At 36.8% G+C, this 16,375-nt stretch overlaps 1 protein-coding gene across 1 annotated transcript in view; it reads left to right on the plus strand.

Annotated features, from left to right (window-relative positions):
• LOC128745774 (lutropin-choriogonadotropic hormone receptor) overlaps window positions 1-16,375 on the plus strand; it is a 42,327-nt gene that overhangs the window by 11,532 nt on the left and 14,420 nt on the right. Inside the window, exons 3-12 of the mRNA XM_053842851.1 lie at window positions 3,719-3,793; window positions 4,146-4,211; window positions 8,592-8,660; window positions 8,745-8,819; window positions 11,485-11,602; window positions 11,729-11,884; window positions 12,771-12,877; window positions 12,939-13,169; window positions 13,231-13,383; window positions 13,448-13,590. Coding sequence (XP_053698826.1) covers window positions 3,719-3,793; window positions 4,146-4,211; window positions 8,592-8,660; window positions 8,745-8,819; window positions 11,485-11,602; window positions 11,729-11,884; window positions 12,771-12,877; window positions 12,939-13,169; window positions 13,231-13,383; window positions 13,448-13,590 — 1,193 coding nt within the window. The remainder of the gene's footprint in view (window positions 1-3,718; window positions 3,794-4,145; window positions 4,212-8,591; window positions 8,661-8,744; window positions 8,820-11,484; window positions 11,603-11,728; window positions 11,885-12,770; window positions 12,878-12,938; window positions 13,170-13,230; window positions 13,384-13,447; window positions 13,591-16,375) is intronic.

A 16,375-nucleotide genomic window follows, 5' to 3' on the forward strand; every position in this document is an offset into this window, starting at 1 on the left:
CCCTATCCTCCTAGCTACCTGGTTCAGATGCGTATACGCTTCTTCCACAGTTGCACGGTTAAGGGGACATGAACGACTAAAAATTTTTGAAAAATCATTGTTATTTTATTTCAGGTTTTGATTCTGCAGTCTATTCCGCTTATTTTGATACTAAATTTGTAATGATTCGACCACGGGAAGTGGCCGAAAAACGATCATACACATAAGCATTCCAGTGCGGCGTGGAACAACTTCGGCGGAATAAAACGCCGCTCCTGGAAAACTACGATTTTTAAACTTTGTGTACCTTTTTCTCAGAAACTACACAACGAATTGAAACACTTTTTTTTTGTTTCGGTGGTAGTAGCTTAGCAAAGATACATATAACTTTTGAAGTTTGTAAACGAAAGCATGTTCAAGTATAATGAGCCACAGCTCATTTCGTTTAACTGAATCGTACGCCGCCTTGAAGTCTATAAATAAATGGTGAGTCTGTAAGTTGAATTCCCGGAATTGATCGAGGATTTGTTGCAAGGTGAACACTCGGTCCGTTGTAGAGCGTGCTTCTTAAAAACCGCATTGGTATTCTCCAACCAAACTTTCTCGCAACGGCCTCAGTCTGAGAAACAGGATGCGGGAGAGAGTTTTGTATGCAAAAATGAGGAAAGTAATGCCTCGATAATTGCTGCATTCGAGACGGCAGCATGTTTTGTAAATAGGGCATATCCCAAGTAACAATTCCAAGTTTTGTTATGTTCGTATAGTGGTTTTCATGACCAATTTCATAAAACCGCTAATAAAACTATGAGCTCCACCAGAACTTTCTGATGACCGCTATATAACTGCTCTCTGACCAAGTGGCCCACTCCTCAGAATGTTTTCATAACCACTATAAGATTCAGGTTATAAGCTCAAGTAGTCGTATCACACTCTGCTGAGAGCAGCAATAAAACCGGTTAAGCTTACGCTGCTTGACAGCCATCGCCATAATTTAAAAAAGCTTTTCGCTTTTCTGGCAACAGCTAAATAAGTTCGCTAGCTTTGTCAACTTGAACATTTATCCGTGAGCAGAAAAGTTTAGGTTTAACTGACAGATCATTCTGAACGATTTGGTTTATAGCGACCAGAATAAAATATCCCATAGAATATTTATTAAATTTTAAGCAATTTCATTGGTTTGCAGCATGTGCACATTTAATTTCATTGTGCATATTAATATGATAGGTCGATAAAATCAGCGGGCCACTGAAATTTTGCTATTTTCGAAAACTGGTTGTTTTAACAAATTGAAAATATTCAGTTGTCAATCACAATTTTTAGCAAAATCATTTTAGTTGCTTCCTAAGGAAGACAGGAAAACCGATTGATAATAACTTTTTTTCTGCAAAACACTTTGCTTTGATGAATTGTTGTTTGCAAGCTAAAACAAAATATTAGAATATGGCAATATGGCTTCACATAAAAAAATGATTTTGGTGTTGAACTTTGGCACAGAATAGAAGTGGGAGTCCGAACGATTCGGCAATCAAAACTGGTAACAGAGTCTTTTTTGTTTTTATTTTTCTTTGGGAAGGTTTTCGTATAGAAGCGAATAACATCAATATAAGCAGAACGCTCGCTGCCAATCGCATAGCAGCTTTCACATGCTTTCGTGTGCGTTCGTATGCGTTCGTGTGTTTTCGTGGAAAAAAGTGACTCGCTACCACCAGGTTCGCTAGTGTCTGTAGAAAGTAGAATGTACGTGTTTGGATTTCTACTTCCACTTCTGTTCTGTGACTTTGGTATTCTTCATAATAGCAGCAAAAAAACTGTTTGGTTTTAATAGCTCTATAAAACTAACAGATTCATTGCGGTTTGACAAGTAACCGCGATAAGATCAATTTTGATTGGTGCGCCATTTTGTCTTGTTACGCCACACTTATGGTAAGTTTATAAGAGACGTGGTGCAGCCAACTAGTTTTAACGTGGTAATATAAGCAACCACAATAAATTTGCTTTATTAACGGTTTTATTATGGCTTCCTAGCTAGCTATAAGTGTTCTGGCCACACTGGTGAGGCCCTCACGCAACGAACTTAAGTTGACCGCCATGGTAGTTGACAGTCGGATGGTTGTCAGAAAAATAAACAAAGTTATGTTAGTGAGAGTTAGGAAAAAAATGAACAGTTGATAGAAGATTTGATGGAAAAGTGAAAGTCATCTTCGATAGTCGGAGTTGATAGAATTTATAGTTGAAGTCATTAGATTTGGAAGGTGGATAATTGGAGAGATCTCCCGAAAGTGAGTTAAAAGATTTTCTCGAGTGAATTTAAAGATAGCGCGAAGGATAGCTGTTTGTAGTGATAAGAAAGTATTTGCAGGAAGAAATATTGTTTAGAGTAAGTCGAATGTAAAAAATATTATGGATTGAAGTGATTAAAACTATTGATTGAAAAGTATAGGTACGAGTGAAGGTACGGAAAGCTAGAAACGGAAGGGCAGAAACACACAAACTACAAATAGGGAAATAGTAAGTAGATTATAACGAATTATGATAACAAATGAAACTGAAGGCGGAAAATGTTATTAGGGTGGTTCAACTTGAAACCCAGCAAACACCAACTCGTATATCAATGTACGAAAATTATCGTTATTGACTTTTAATAAATTCAGGATTGTAAAAATAGCCTAATGAAACGCACAGAAGTTTACATTCTGTCGTATTTGACGATAACAAGTGATTGACTTACGACTTTCAGTGCAGAATTGTATATCATTATACAACTAATCGCTTTGAGTCGGATCCTATCGCATACAAAGACTCATAAAGTCGAATTATTAACGTATATTTTGTAGTACGTATATGGCCTCCAAATTAGTACGCATATGCTAGTTTTGTGCATCAGATACGATTTTGCAGGGTATATATAAGTACATATAACTCATTTGTTACTCTGATATGCATATGAAAATGTTTACTGGGAAGGCTAAATAGAAAATTATAAGTAAAGAAGTTCGCACAGAAAAGGCAGATAGAAAACAATAATGTAAGTAAGAAATTAAATCAAAACGACAAAATAACACTAATGGTGAACATATATTTTTAGTTTTGATCGACGCAATAAAAAGCTCGATTTACAAAAAGCGTTTCTTATATCTGCTGCGTCACAACAATAAGTGTGTTTAGACTCGTATCCTCTGGGTATTGCGCAATACCAAAATAAAACCAGAGGTAATGATTAATACCGCAATAAAACCTTTATAAAATTCAAGTAAAACCAAGTGGTTTTAAAATTGTTACTTGGGATGAGACCTTCCAACCAGTTCCTCCCCAGTCCATCCCTTTATTATAATCTGATTTATTGCACAATACAACTGTTCGCTCTCGATTTTCAAAAGTTCGGCGTCCTTTCAAGCTACTTTGGCGTTTTTCAAATCTCTCGCTGCTTTTTTAACCTCGTTCAAAGTTGGTGGATCCACAGCTTGTCCATCATCCTCAATCGTGATATACTATTTCTGTTGACCGCTCCATTTTATTCACCGTTCAACAATGCATCGAACTGTTGTTTCCAACGCCTAGCCATCTCCGATATACCACTTTTGTAATCCTGGTCAGTTGACCTCAGTTTACATCATTCAATATTAAACAGATCTAGCCTATACGAGGATAGTAAAATGATGCATCCGCCTGATTGAAGAGGTTATACTGGCGCGAAAACCATAATTAATTACTGTATTTATATCTACTATTTATTTTATAGACGCATCATCCACTGTGGGCTGCTGGCGGTACCGGATATGCGAATGCTTTCAGACCGCATCATTCTCCACATGGTGTGAGTAAACGTAAGGTGTATTCATGGATGTTTTTCTCTCCCAGTATAATCCTATTTCGCTGCCATTTCATACACATTCATTACACTGGGGAAAATGGTCACTTCTTCCATGAAAATTATATATCAATCGAATCTCCATCTACGACTGGATTTGCATTTTTATCCTTGGAAACATCTCTTCCACCACGTCGACCATCCATCATAGGTACATATATTCATGCATATTACATACATGACATCAATCAAACACGACGACAATGCGAATGCGATGAGTCCAGCAATTCTTTTTCTTCGCACCGCAACTGACTATGCGTGCATGAACTTATATCTTTACACCACCGTCTCGTTACAGAGATTTAGATAGTAACCAAATCCGGCAGATACCTGAGAGAGCCATACGTATAAAGACTGATGAATTGTAAGTATAGCTACGTATGATTTATTACCTGATTCGATTTAGCAATTTAATAAAAATAAACCATTTTGCATGCTGAATACAGTGAAACTTCAAAACAACGTACATTGGGATTTCAAGATTGTATCTAATTGAACTTTATGTTGAAATTTAAAAACTCGGAAACGTTGCTATTTCATGTAATCCAAATGTACCCCTACTAGCAGTCTGACACATTTTTGCTGGTGAATAATTTCAAATACCTTCAATTGTTTTGGCGAGTTTTTAATCCTAAAATGATGGATGTTTCATAAACTCAGTTCATTAAACCGAAGACATCTTTAACGAGAAGACTACCAAGGCAACTCTGCTTATACTCATAAGATACTGATACATTAGGGCGAAAGATTGCTAATATTCGCACTACCATATCAACATTCATATCCTTTACCGTCTATCACTCTGTTTACAGTTTCTTTGATAAGGTACCTCGGGGCAAGTGAGACCTAGAAATTGCATAGTTGGAGTTTAGTCACCTGTGTAATTTACACGTATGATAATTTTAAAATTCTTGCGGCGCAGAAACTCTTAAGTGGTATCACTTCGAAGGCTTAATTACAAAGAAGGACTATCAATTTACATAAAATGAATCTGAGGTCAATTTTTTATATTCATGGCGATAGGTCCCACTTGCCCCATTTACCGGGGCAAGTGGGACCTATATTCAAATTCGATTAGAAAGCACAAAATATCAAAAAATTGTGTATGTTAATATACAGCAACGTTACAACAATGAAAAAAGCATAGACTATAGACAATGTTTTTACTAATGGTTCATCCTAAAATGCCGTAACAATAACAGATTACTTTTAAAGCACAATTAGCTAACATGAAACACAATTTGTGAGCAATTTCGCAGTAATGCAGAATTGTAATGCAATGTGGTTAAATATGTAGCTGTATCCAATTCTTGCGAGACGTGATTTATGACTATGATTGTGATTATAATTATGATCTGTTTATTCTATCATGCCCAATACGATAGAGCAACTAGTGAAACTATCATTAGAAATAGTTACGCTTTAACAACCATAACGCTTTATCACTTTTAGATGCAGATTAGCATAATATCAACTTTGCTTTCCCAGATACAATTAATATCGTTTATGTGTCGCCAGAATGTAACCAAACTCATAAGCTCTCATAACCTATGCTAAAATACTTTTTGACGTAGGACTACGTTTTACGGCAAGGTTTGGGATTCCAAAAAATCGAAAAATGCGAGCGTCACGAAAATATGAAAGATTTTGAGCGCTAATAGCTCTGCCAATTATGAATGGATTTTTGTGGTTTAGATTCCTGTCGATTCATAAAAGATGTAGCAATTATGTAATTTCTATTATAACATTCTTTTTCAATCACTAATTAGTGAAAATTAACGAAAAGTTTCAAGGTCAAATATCCCCATACATTTTCTTTGTGATCACCTTGCTCCACAGGCAGGAACGACAGTTTTCTGTGATTTCGATTACTTTAGTTTTAGAAAATAGAGTAACAAAACCCCCTCTTCCCAACAGGTCGAATATTCTTTATGACGTTCAGACTTATACTAATTTGATATCTGTGCTTGGGAAGTACTCCAGAAAAAATGATAAAGTCCTCTCGTCTTAACAAGATTGCTTGGGACCGCGATAAACCTAGTTAAATTTGATGTCCTGAAAGTACACAGTTACAAAAAAGTGAGCCACCATCCTTATCTTTCGCCGGATTGTATCCACATACTATATTGCAAGAATTATTTCAAATCTGATGTCGTATATGAAAAAGAGGTTGAAGGAATATTCATGCATGTGACGTGACGTGATGCACCAATTTTCAAAGTAAGGAAGAATTAGCGACTGTCTGATCCAAAAATAGATTTTGGGTATTTAATTTGTTGCTTTACCATTGCATGCAATTCTCGCGTAACTTTTCAAAAGGACCTAAGTAACAATGAGAGATTCTCTTTGAGCCTCTTCTCTTTCGATTGCCACGGCGATGCTAATGCACTTTAAAACATCAGCCTTGTATAAATCGGTTGCTGGTGTCCGTAGCTAGCTAATCGTCAAGAAAACTTTTGTTGAAATGCATTTATGTCGCCGTAATAATCGGAAGAGATGGTGACCAAAGAGAGTCTCTCAATGTTACTTAGGTCCTTTTGAAAAGTTACGCGAGTATTGTTTAGATACTTTCGATTGTATTGTTCTCAAGTGTGAAATAACTGATGAACAGAGTGTCCAAAAGAACTATCAGTGTGCAGAAAACGTTGGCTATTTCATGATATTTTAACTTTAAGGCAATTATATTTCAAACCAACCTGTCACACTAAACGGTGCTATAGGTCAACTATTTTCATGGAAAGTTCAACCGTAAGCTCCTTAAGCCAGTTAACATTCGTTATAACTTTGAAGCCAGTTATTTAGAGTTGACTAATGCTGCTTCGTACCAAAAGTTTTCAAAATGCAGTATCATTGCCAATCACCAGAAGAAGTGTGATTATTTCCTGATGAAAGTCTGAGTGGTGGAACGGTTTAAACTGATATATAGAGCACGAGCATTCAGGAAATTTTTGTATTTTTGTGTAAAAGAGTCATTTATATAGACTCTGAGCATTTATTACAATACAGTAGAGTAAAACTGTGTGTGATAAACATTTGCAAAAGGTCAAGCTTTGTCGAATTGAACATACATTCGTATTTCTACGTGAGCCCTTCGTTCATGCACCTAGTCACAGACCTTCATACTTTTTTTGGATCCTCTTGGTTTAGTACCTTTCGGCGTTATTTCAAAGCTTTACCGATATAAATATTATTTAATTGAACTGAAAATGTTCGGTAGTACTTCTAAAAAATGTACTAAGATTTATTTTGTTCTAAGTTTTGTTTTAAAACACTTTATTTTTAATAGGTCCCACTTGTCCCGGGTGCTTTGAAGCGCTGCCTTCATTTCGACCCATATATTTAATGCCGTTTGTCAAATTGTGCAACTAGTTTTCGGGTGTAACTTATACACTAATAATGTTTGCCTACTGTCAAAAAACAGTTGCATCTTTCATTGCTAGAAAGGTTCAGTTTGAGAAAATAAAGTTGAAGCGTTTTATGGGGTCCGTTCCCATCCGAGCAGGAGCTAAGAGCAAAATTATATAAAAACAATATCAAACTGTGTTATAATGCTACAGTTTGTTATTGAATAGATATGGAGATACATTGATAACACATTTTGTTATTGAGTAGATATTTAAAACAGTGGTTGTAAGATGAGTTTAATAACTGATTTTGTTATCATATCATATTGTGACCTTCAAATGACATTTGATCTATTTCATAAAATTTTATTTTATTAATTAAAGAGATTTTAGATTAAATATTTTATAAAATGATTTTGTAATATCTCATATGCTACTGCATTTGTTATTCAATACCTTAATAATACTAAGATATGTTATTCCAAACTCTGAATATAGTCATGTTATTGCTTTGTTATTCAAATAACACACGTAGGTATTCTTTTGGCCTTAAAGGAACAAAATTTTGATATTATTTTTTGTTATTTTACCAACTATGTCAGCCAAAACAAGACCAAATTTTGATATGAGTTATTCGATTTCCATAACACATTTTGATATTATTTTGCTCTTCGCTCCTGCTCGGGCACTTACCCCGTATTCCCACTTGCCCCGGGGTACTTTATCTCTTTTTTCAATTGAAACTTTTTCCTTCATATTTAATAATAGACTATAAACGAGGTTGTATGCTCGTTTTAGATGTTGACAGTTGATTTTTTTTACAATCGCATAAACCCCAACGCAACATCTCGGAGGGCGTATGACAGATGTCAGATGGTAGCACTCTTATGATAAGTTTACCACTTCTGCTAATTGAAGTGGTGCCGTCGTAGTGATGTTTGAAATTTGTATAGAAAATAACAAAGGTTCCAGACTTGCTATGGAGATTTTGCAAAAGCAATTTAAACTTTACGGTGTCGTAAAGCATAGAGTGCAAATCAGTAACTCGCCTTCCGCGGCATAATCGTTCGGCGCAAATGTATTTTGATTTGCTTGCAAACAGTGAAAAAACCAAGACTTCCTTTTAGGTTTTCATAATTTTAGAAAAATGTAAAGGTAACTAACAGTAAACAAATCCTAAAAATGTTGGTCAATCGAAGAATCGAATGTAATAGGTACTTTTATCTTTGAAATTTTAAGAAATTCGTGTTTTATTGATAATTTTTCCATTCTGGATTTGAACCCTTTGAATCCGTCGGTCTACTAGGGGAATGCATGATTAATTCTCAATACTAAGCAATGCAATATTAATCTAGACATAAATTTAAATACATTGCATTAATGCATTGCTTCATCCACAGAATACTAGATAATAATGAAATTTCGCACATTCATGGTTACGCATTCAACGGTTCGGAAATGGCCAAACTGTAAGTACCAACGCCTCTTCGAATCGACTGATTTAAGAATGTGTATTTAATTTATGTTGGTTTCACTTGTATCACACCGTTTAGGAGCCTCAAACTCAACTTTAAATTAAAGCATATTCATCGGCGGGCTTTTGCTGGAATTCAAAACATCAGAGAACTGTAGGTATATTGGTGCATTATTGTGATATGTAGTTATAGTTTGCCATCACTACCAATGGTTTATTTTCAATCTACTGTTGCATTTTTTATTTGTTTTTGTTACTAGTTTATGTTTATAATCTCATATATTTGACTAATACTAATTTGTATGTAAAACAGTGGTTGGAGAATTCGCGAAAAAGTGATTATTTGAAGAAACGATGAAAATCTCTCATGAACATACACTATCCTTGGGGCAAACCAACCACTGGTTGAAAGCTCCAATAAAAAAAGTTAATATATAAATAAAAATAAATACACTATTCGCCTGGTTCGCCGATAATGCATGCCTCAGCTTTTCTTTTATCACGAACAGAACCTCATTGTGAATATCAGAATTGGTTCAAAAATTGAATATTGAATATTGAGTTGTTCAATTTAGCGGGTATAAGACGCCCGGGGTGCCGGAAAGTATTCAAAATAATATTACCACGAAAAGATAATAGTTTAAAGTACATTATAGATAATATTATATAAACACAAGTGATCTGTATGCTCTCTTATGCACAAACAGACAGCGAAGGAGAACCTCCCAATCAGTCTTATGACTGCCTGAGGTCCATAAATCAAACCGAACTGCATTGTAATTTTTTAGCTATAGGGGAAGAAACCGAGATTTTTGAAATTAGTGGTTAAGGTACATGTAAAGCTCTTTCAAAGGGTTTTTATGCCTGAGATTGAGACAAAAGTTGTTTGAGACCGTTTCCATCTTGGCTTTTCCCCTTACTGAAAAAATAATTGAAATAAAATAAATAAATAAAATAAATATAAAAATAAAAAAAAAGTAGTGTTAGTTATTTTGCAAGCAGCAGTAGGTGTTATTTCGTACTTATGCGTTGCACACGATATTCGTATATTCAGCTATCCCGAGTAAGAGCGGAGAGCAAAATAATATAAAAACAATACCAAACTGTGTTTTAACGGTATATTTTGTTATTGAATAGATATGGAGATACATTGATAACACATTTTGTTATCGAGTAGATATTTAAACCAGTGGTTGTAAGATGAGTTTAATAACTGATTTTGTTATCATATCTTATTTTGGCCTTGAAATGACATTCGATAGATTTCATACATTTTTTTAATGATTAAAGAGATTTTAAATTATAACTATTTTATAAAATGATTTTTTAATATCTCATATACTGCTGCATTTGTTATGCAATACCTAATACTAAAATATGTTATTCTAAACTCTGAATACAGTCATGTTATTGCTTTTTTATTCAAATAACACAAGTAGTTATTCTTTTGTGCTTAAAGGAGTAAAATTTTGATATTATTTTTTGTTATTTTTTTGGCTGACAAAACAAGACCAAATTTTGTTATGAGTTATTCGATTTCCAATAACACATTTTGTTATTATTTTGCTCTTCGCTCCTGCTCGGGATGCTATGAAGCGTGAATGTATATGCCTCATTGTTATAGGCAAATTGAACCATTCGCGTCGCTGTTTTCTCATGATAAACCCGTTTGCCGATGCTCGGCGTATATATTCATTTGCGAGTTTTATAACTTCTGGTGAAAAATCATTAAAAAGTCGCTGCGTTAATCTTGTTTTATGACTCAGCAAATTATCGGCATTTGGCTGGCTACTTCTCACAACCGGAGCTGGACTGCCGATTTTCGATTAAATATAAGGCCATTGCAAATTATCTTTAAAGTTTTTGTCTTGGAAATTGCCTTGAAAAATGGCAAAAAAATAATATTAAGGATAAGAGTAGGCTCTAAGGCTTGAAAAACTCGGATAACGCTTCTAGCACAAAACAGAATTGGAAATTCAAACAATGGAATTTCCGAAAACCGTCCAAAAAAATTTTCTTCCGTTTTCATCTTTTTCCGTAGATTTTCGCAAGGAAAATAATAATGTATATATTAAAAGCAAGAATAGATTTGGTTTTCACTTTTAAACTTTAAGTAAAAATGTAAAAACCCATTTGTTTTGCTCGATTAAAAAAATCTCTTTGTTTTTTTTCACCCCCGCCTTCAGTGGTCCAACACCGGAAGGACAAATTTTTTTTTTAAATATTTGTAATGGCCTAATTAAAAAGTTGAAAGTTTAGAATGATAAAAATTTCCTTTTCTTTGTACAATAGTCCAAAGAATCCTGGGATCCCCGAGTGTGATTCGATCAAAACGATTAGGATATAACTCTAGATATTCGACATTTATTAGTGTGTCACCACTGACTCACCACAAACAATTAAAATGATTCGCATTGAATTTTATAGAAAAGCTGGGTTACCTGCGCCCGTGTTACGTTTTGTATAAAAAAACATGTTTAGATTATGAAAAAAGATACATGAGAGTGGAAAAAGGCGCACCAGTGTAATCCTGCTTCTGTTACTTTTTCACTCGGATCAGTAGCCAAAAAGTATAACCTTACGCAAAAAGGTGTGTAGCATAAAGCTGTGAATCCAAAGTCATTTAACCTTTTTGACGGTCAACTCCCTTTAAGCTGTTTTGTTAGGCTTTCCCGAATTTAAAACTGACCCCGCGTGTCCCTGGTCTTTCAATTTGTGCGTAAAAATGTGTTTCTCACTTCAACTTAAGCGAAGGCGAAGCTGGTGCCAGCCGAAACTATTATTCATCAATAATACCTTTGTTTTGCTTATGGCTTCAGTGACCTTTCCAGCACGGCAATTGAAGCGATGCCATCCGATGGGCTGAACGATCTGGAGACGCTTCGAATACAAAACACCCACTCACTCAAAACAATCCCTTCCGTTTACAACTTTAAGGTAAGCACACTGTCGTGTTCTGTTATTAACGTTATGCTAAGCAATGGCGTCAATTAAAACTTTGGGACGCTGGTTCAATCGATGATTGGTTATTTTCCGTTAATGGAAATCCTTTTACGCTCGCAGAACTTGCAAACCGCCTACCTGACACATTCATTTCACTGCTGTGCGTTCAAGTTTCCCGCTCGTCACGACCCAACGGGACATGAAGAGGATCTGCGGCGATTTCACGACGGGCAGAAGGAGTGCATTGCAAAGGGATTTGCAATACCAAGTGTACATGTGAGTGAAAGTTAACGTATATCGAAACTATTTTTTTTAGGAGCCACGAAAGATAATAATTTTCAATCATTTTTGGTGCTTGTTAAGAATTTTTGTTTGTTGTAATTCATCCATCGAATTGCGTTGAAAATTCTGTTTTCAATTTGTGAATAACCATGCGTCCCCTTTTTCTGAGGATTTAAAGGAGACGCTTATTATTAAATTTGAAGAAGGCAACTGATTAAACGGGTTTGCAAGGTGCTAACTAATCATCAGCAAAAGTCCTTCAATAGGATAAGTCACAACGAATTCACTTTATTGTATTTGATTGGTGGTCAGGATAAATAAATGACCGGTTTGCAATAGGAAGTTTCTTTTATCGTATAAAATCAAAATCAATCTTTTTTATATGGTGGTGTGGTTCCCGTTGCTCTGTAGTTAACTTTGTCGGTCGGCTAGCTCTAACAATAGTGACATCGGGTTGAATTTCCGATCAAGTCGAAAATTTGGTTTCTTGTTAATCGAATAAATTGCTCGGTAATAGTATCATTTTATGTGGTTTCCAACTGAAGCATACTCTAACATTATACACCCAGCGAGCCCGATGTCGAATAATTCGAGTGTTTTCTTCGAAATGTTGTTAACGGGTAATGCGTAATGGGTAACGGGTAATTAATTTAGATTTTACAGCACTAAGATTTTCAGTAGAATTTGATATTTTTTGAACATAATATATTCTCAATTTAGAATAAGCGATGAAAACAACTTATTGAAACACTAGGACGTTAATTACTAACGAACATACCCTATTTGCACTCCTCATTATAGCTAAATATTTGGTTTCCTGTAAAAAACATTCGCATTAACCTATACTTTTATTTATTTATTTACGTTGTGAAAAACGCAGACGGTACGAACAGCAGATCAGATGTCCGACCAGGACGCTCCCCGGCGCAGAAAACGTCATGCTTCGTTAAGTGTACAAGGTTTCGGTCGGATGCGTGTGTTAGCACAGTAAGCTTTACGCACTTGTAAAGAGCGGATATTCTTTGATTGTAGTATCCTTTTTCACCAGGCATCTCTCTGACGATGGTGGATTAGAAGGATCCGCCGTAATGAGTTCTCTAGGAAATGATGTAGTTGGAGGGGAAAGTTTCTTTCAACCGATTACAGGTTTTCCAATTGACGATAATGTTCTTCGGGACGACATTTCAGACTCGTATTCCGAAGAACCTTTTCCAGGTGAATTTCATCAGGCCATACAACCATCCTCAATGGAGGCACTTTGCGGGAATTTAACACCAACGTACGTATAGAAATGTATGAAATGTATTGACAATAATTACGGAAACTTTTTGTTTTAACAGAACGTTTGATGTGAAATGCTTTCCCATGCCAGACGCGTTGAATCCGTGTGAGGACGTAATGGGCTCACATTGGTTGCGTGGCTCCGTATGGGTGGTAGTGCTATTGGCTGTATTCGGGAATGTTGCGGTGCTTGTGGTGTTGTTTTCAAACAGGTAAATGAAGCATATCCGTTTGACTACGAAGCTCGTGCTCAACGTGTGTTATGAAATATTACAGATCTGACATGACGGTACCACGATTTTTGATTTGCCACCTGGCATTTGCAGATTTATGTATGGGATTATATTTACTGCTCATTGCTTCGATTGATGCTCATTCTATGGGGGAGTATTTCAACTTTGCGTTTGATTGGCAGTACGGTAGGTATTGTGCAGGATGCAAAATCAATTTTCATTTTTTCCTTTAATCTGTATTACATACGAAAATGAACTCATATGAATCTTTTTTAATAGCTATAGCGAACGTTGACAACATTTTGTAGATATTATTATATTTAAGCTTCTTTGAACTCGAACAAATGAGGATTTTAAAAACATAGGTTTATTGCTTATTGATTCACTTTTTAAGAACCTCGTTACTTTGAATCAGGCTGGCTTTCTCAGAAAACGCTATCAGGTTTTATTATCGATAATCTTAAGGACATTTAGCTCTAATTTGGGCAATTCGAACCATTCAAAACTACTCATTTGCGGTGTTTTTTTTGCAATTGGAATTGCAAAATTAAATCCCTGTATGAAAAAAGGAGGTCCAAATAACTTTTTCCTTTCTCTCATCGCACAAATCATCATCACTTTCATGCAAAGTAGTAATTTCTACTTTATCAAAGTAGATAAGTTAAGAACATGAATTTTGTGTTATTTCGAAGACTTCAGAACTCAAAACTGGGCACATAGTAGGAGAAGATTCGCCTATATACAGCAAAGGACGATAGAACTACTGCCGCCATCTCTTATCTCAAGGGAGTTACTACTGCTTAGCATTGGCGTAGCAAGAGGGGGTGCCTGGGGTACTAGGCCCCCTCCAGAAATCTGTAGGCCCCCTCCAGAAATTTTCCCCATTGGAATTTTAAAACCGAAAAAAAGTTCAGTGTACATGTTCCCGCTGCGTAGATATTTTCTTCTTCACTAGCCTAGCCTAGTAACCACCCTGAGTCATGCTGTTTCAAGTAGTCGTCTCCATTCAACTCCAGCTTGGGCCACTCGTCGCCAATTTCCCAGTCTCAGAAGTCGCAAATCACTTTGGACCTGGTCGACCCATCTTGCACTTTGAGCCTCCCTGCTCCTGATACTGGAGCAGTTGTACTGTTGTGATACTGTTTTCGTTGCGCTATAGCCTACTGACTTTCGCCACCTGAAAATGGCAATCTCTCCAAATAGGGCTTGCAGCTCGTGATTCATACGTCTCCGCTACTCTTCGCTTTTAGTTTGTACACCACCATATATCGTCCCCAGTACTTTCCCGCTCGAACAGGGAAAGGGCGCGTGCCGTCCGCGGGAAGCACGCGCTTGTTTCCTTCGAGTCTCTTTCTTTCATGTATTTTGTCTTCAACGCATTTATGTTTAGCCCACTCCTCTTAAATTTCGCTTTCATCGGATCACACCCTCTAGTTGGATGCCGTCACATTGTCTCAACCTTCACCGTGTCTCAAAGGAATTCGAAAGTATCGCCGAGATGCACACGAAACGCATCACTCGATCCAAAGCTCGGATCAGTTGTAGCAAATCGTGTCCGTGCATTATCTGCCATAGCTGGTCTCGATCGACTGTATCGTATGTTGCTTTGAAATCAATAAAGATGTGATGCGTAAACACGTTGTACTCCCAACATTTCTGCAAGATCTGTGGGATGGTAAACATCTGGTCCGTAATTGCGCGGGCCCTCATGAAACCCGCCTGGTATTTCCCTACAAAACGTTGTACTATCGGTGGCGGTCGGAGTAACAAGATGAATGAAATTTTTTTTGGAAGGCACCCCCTAGGCCCCCTCCAGGGAACTTTCCTAGCTACGCCAATGCTGCTTAGGAGCATTAGTGATCGCAACCATCTAGAATGATGGCACAGACAGGGCTTGAAAAGGGATCGGAAGTTGAATGTGACTGCCGTGAATGCGAACTTTCCGCATTTAAACTCCGCTTTTTGAACGATCATTTGACTGTTTTTTGAATCCAGTCAATCTCTGCCGCTTGCGCTGCTGCCGTCTTACAATTCATGCGGCATCTCAGCAAAAGCAAACAGTCGATCTCCCGTTTTACTTTGCGCTTTGAGAATATAAACTGCAAACTGACTGGAAGCATACGGTGACGTATTTTTTCTTTTCTCTTTTCGTCTCCAAATCGGCTGCTCACAGTAATAGTTTGTCACCCGGACGTCGGTCCGACGCAAGCAAAATATTCGTTTGTATTGGACGGAGTCCGACCGACTTCTTCCATGCATATGTAGTGGTTGTTTTTTTTTAGTATTGATTCATACGATTATGCGGTTGCTTTTCGTTAGCGTGGTGATTGCCAGTCATTTGACTGTTTTGCAGTAATTCGCTGCTCCAAACGGTAAAGGCAACTTGATCGAAACGAAAATGTCAAAAAGTTTTAGAACGCGTTCGTTCTGTTGCGTGTAATCGGCGTTTGACTGAGCAAACTGCCAGTTGTGTTATGCATAGCGTTCGTATTCCACCTCTAAACGGACGGTGTGAACTTGAATGCGCGTAGGTGTGACTGCGGTAGAACAAAAGGATCGGTCGAAGCCCTGGGCACAGATACAACCTAACAGTTACCACCGTTATCCTTAGAGGGCGTACTAAACCTGTCCGCCGAGATTTGACAGAATGTCCAGTCTTGACTTTCATTTTTGATTGTATTCTTCTTACATTGTTGCAAAAGAAGATTAATCTGTAAGCCGAAAGTTCCGAACAAACTTCTAACTTAGATAGCAAAGCACGTGTTTTTTTGTATGCCAGAAGAACATTGAGTTAAAAGACCACTGCAACAGCCTTAATGATCGTCTTTTGTGGCAGCACGTGCCCTAGTAACAATTTGGGCTTTGCTCTACTCTTATGATGGTCTTTAAGACAAAAATTGGTCATGAAATCGGCAATAAGAGTGCGATAAAACCGACATTGTAGCTTGGGCGTGGTTTATTTCAATCGCCG

This window comes from Sabethes cyaneus, chromosome 1 (genome assembly GCF_943734655.1).
Source record: "Sabethes cyaneus chromosome 1, idSabCyanKW18_F2, whole genome shotgun sequence".
Taxonomy (NCBI): Eukaryota; Metazoa; Arthropoda; class Insecta; order Diptera; family Culicidae; genus Sabethes; species Sabethes cyaneus.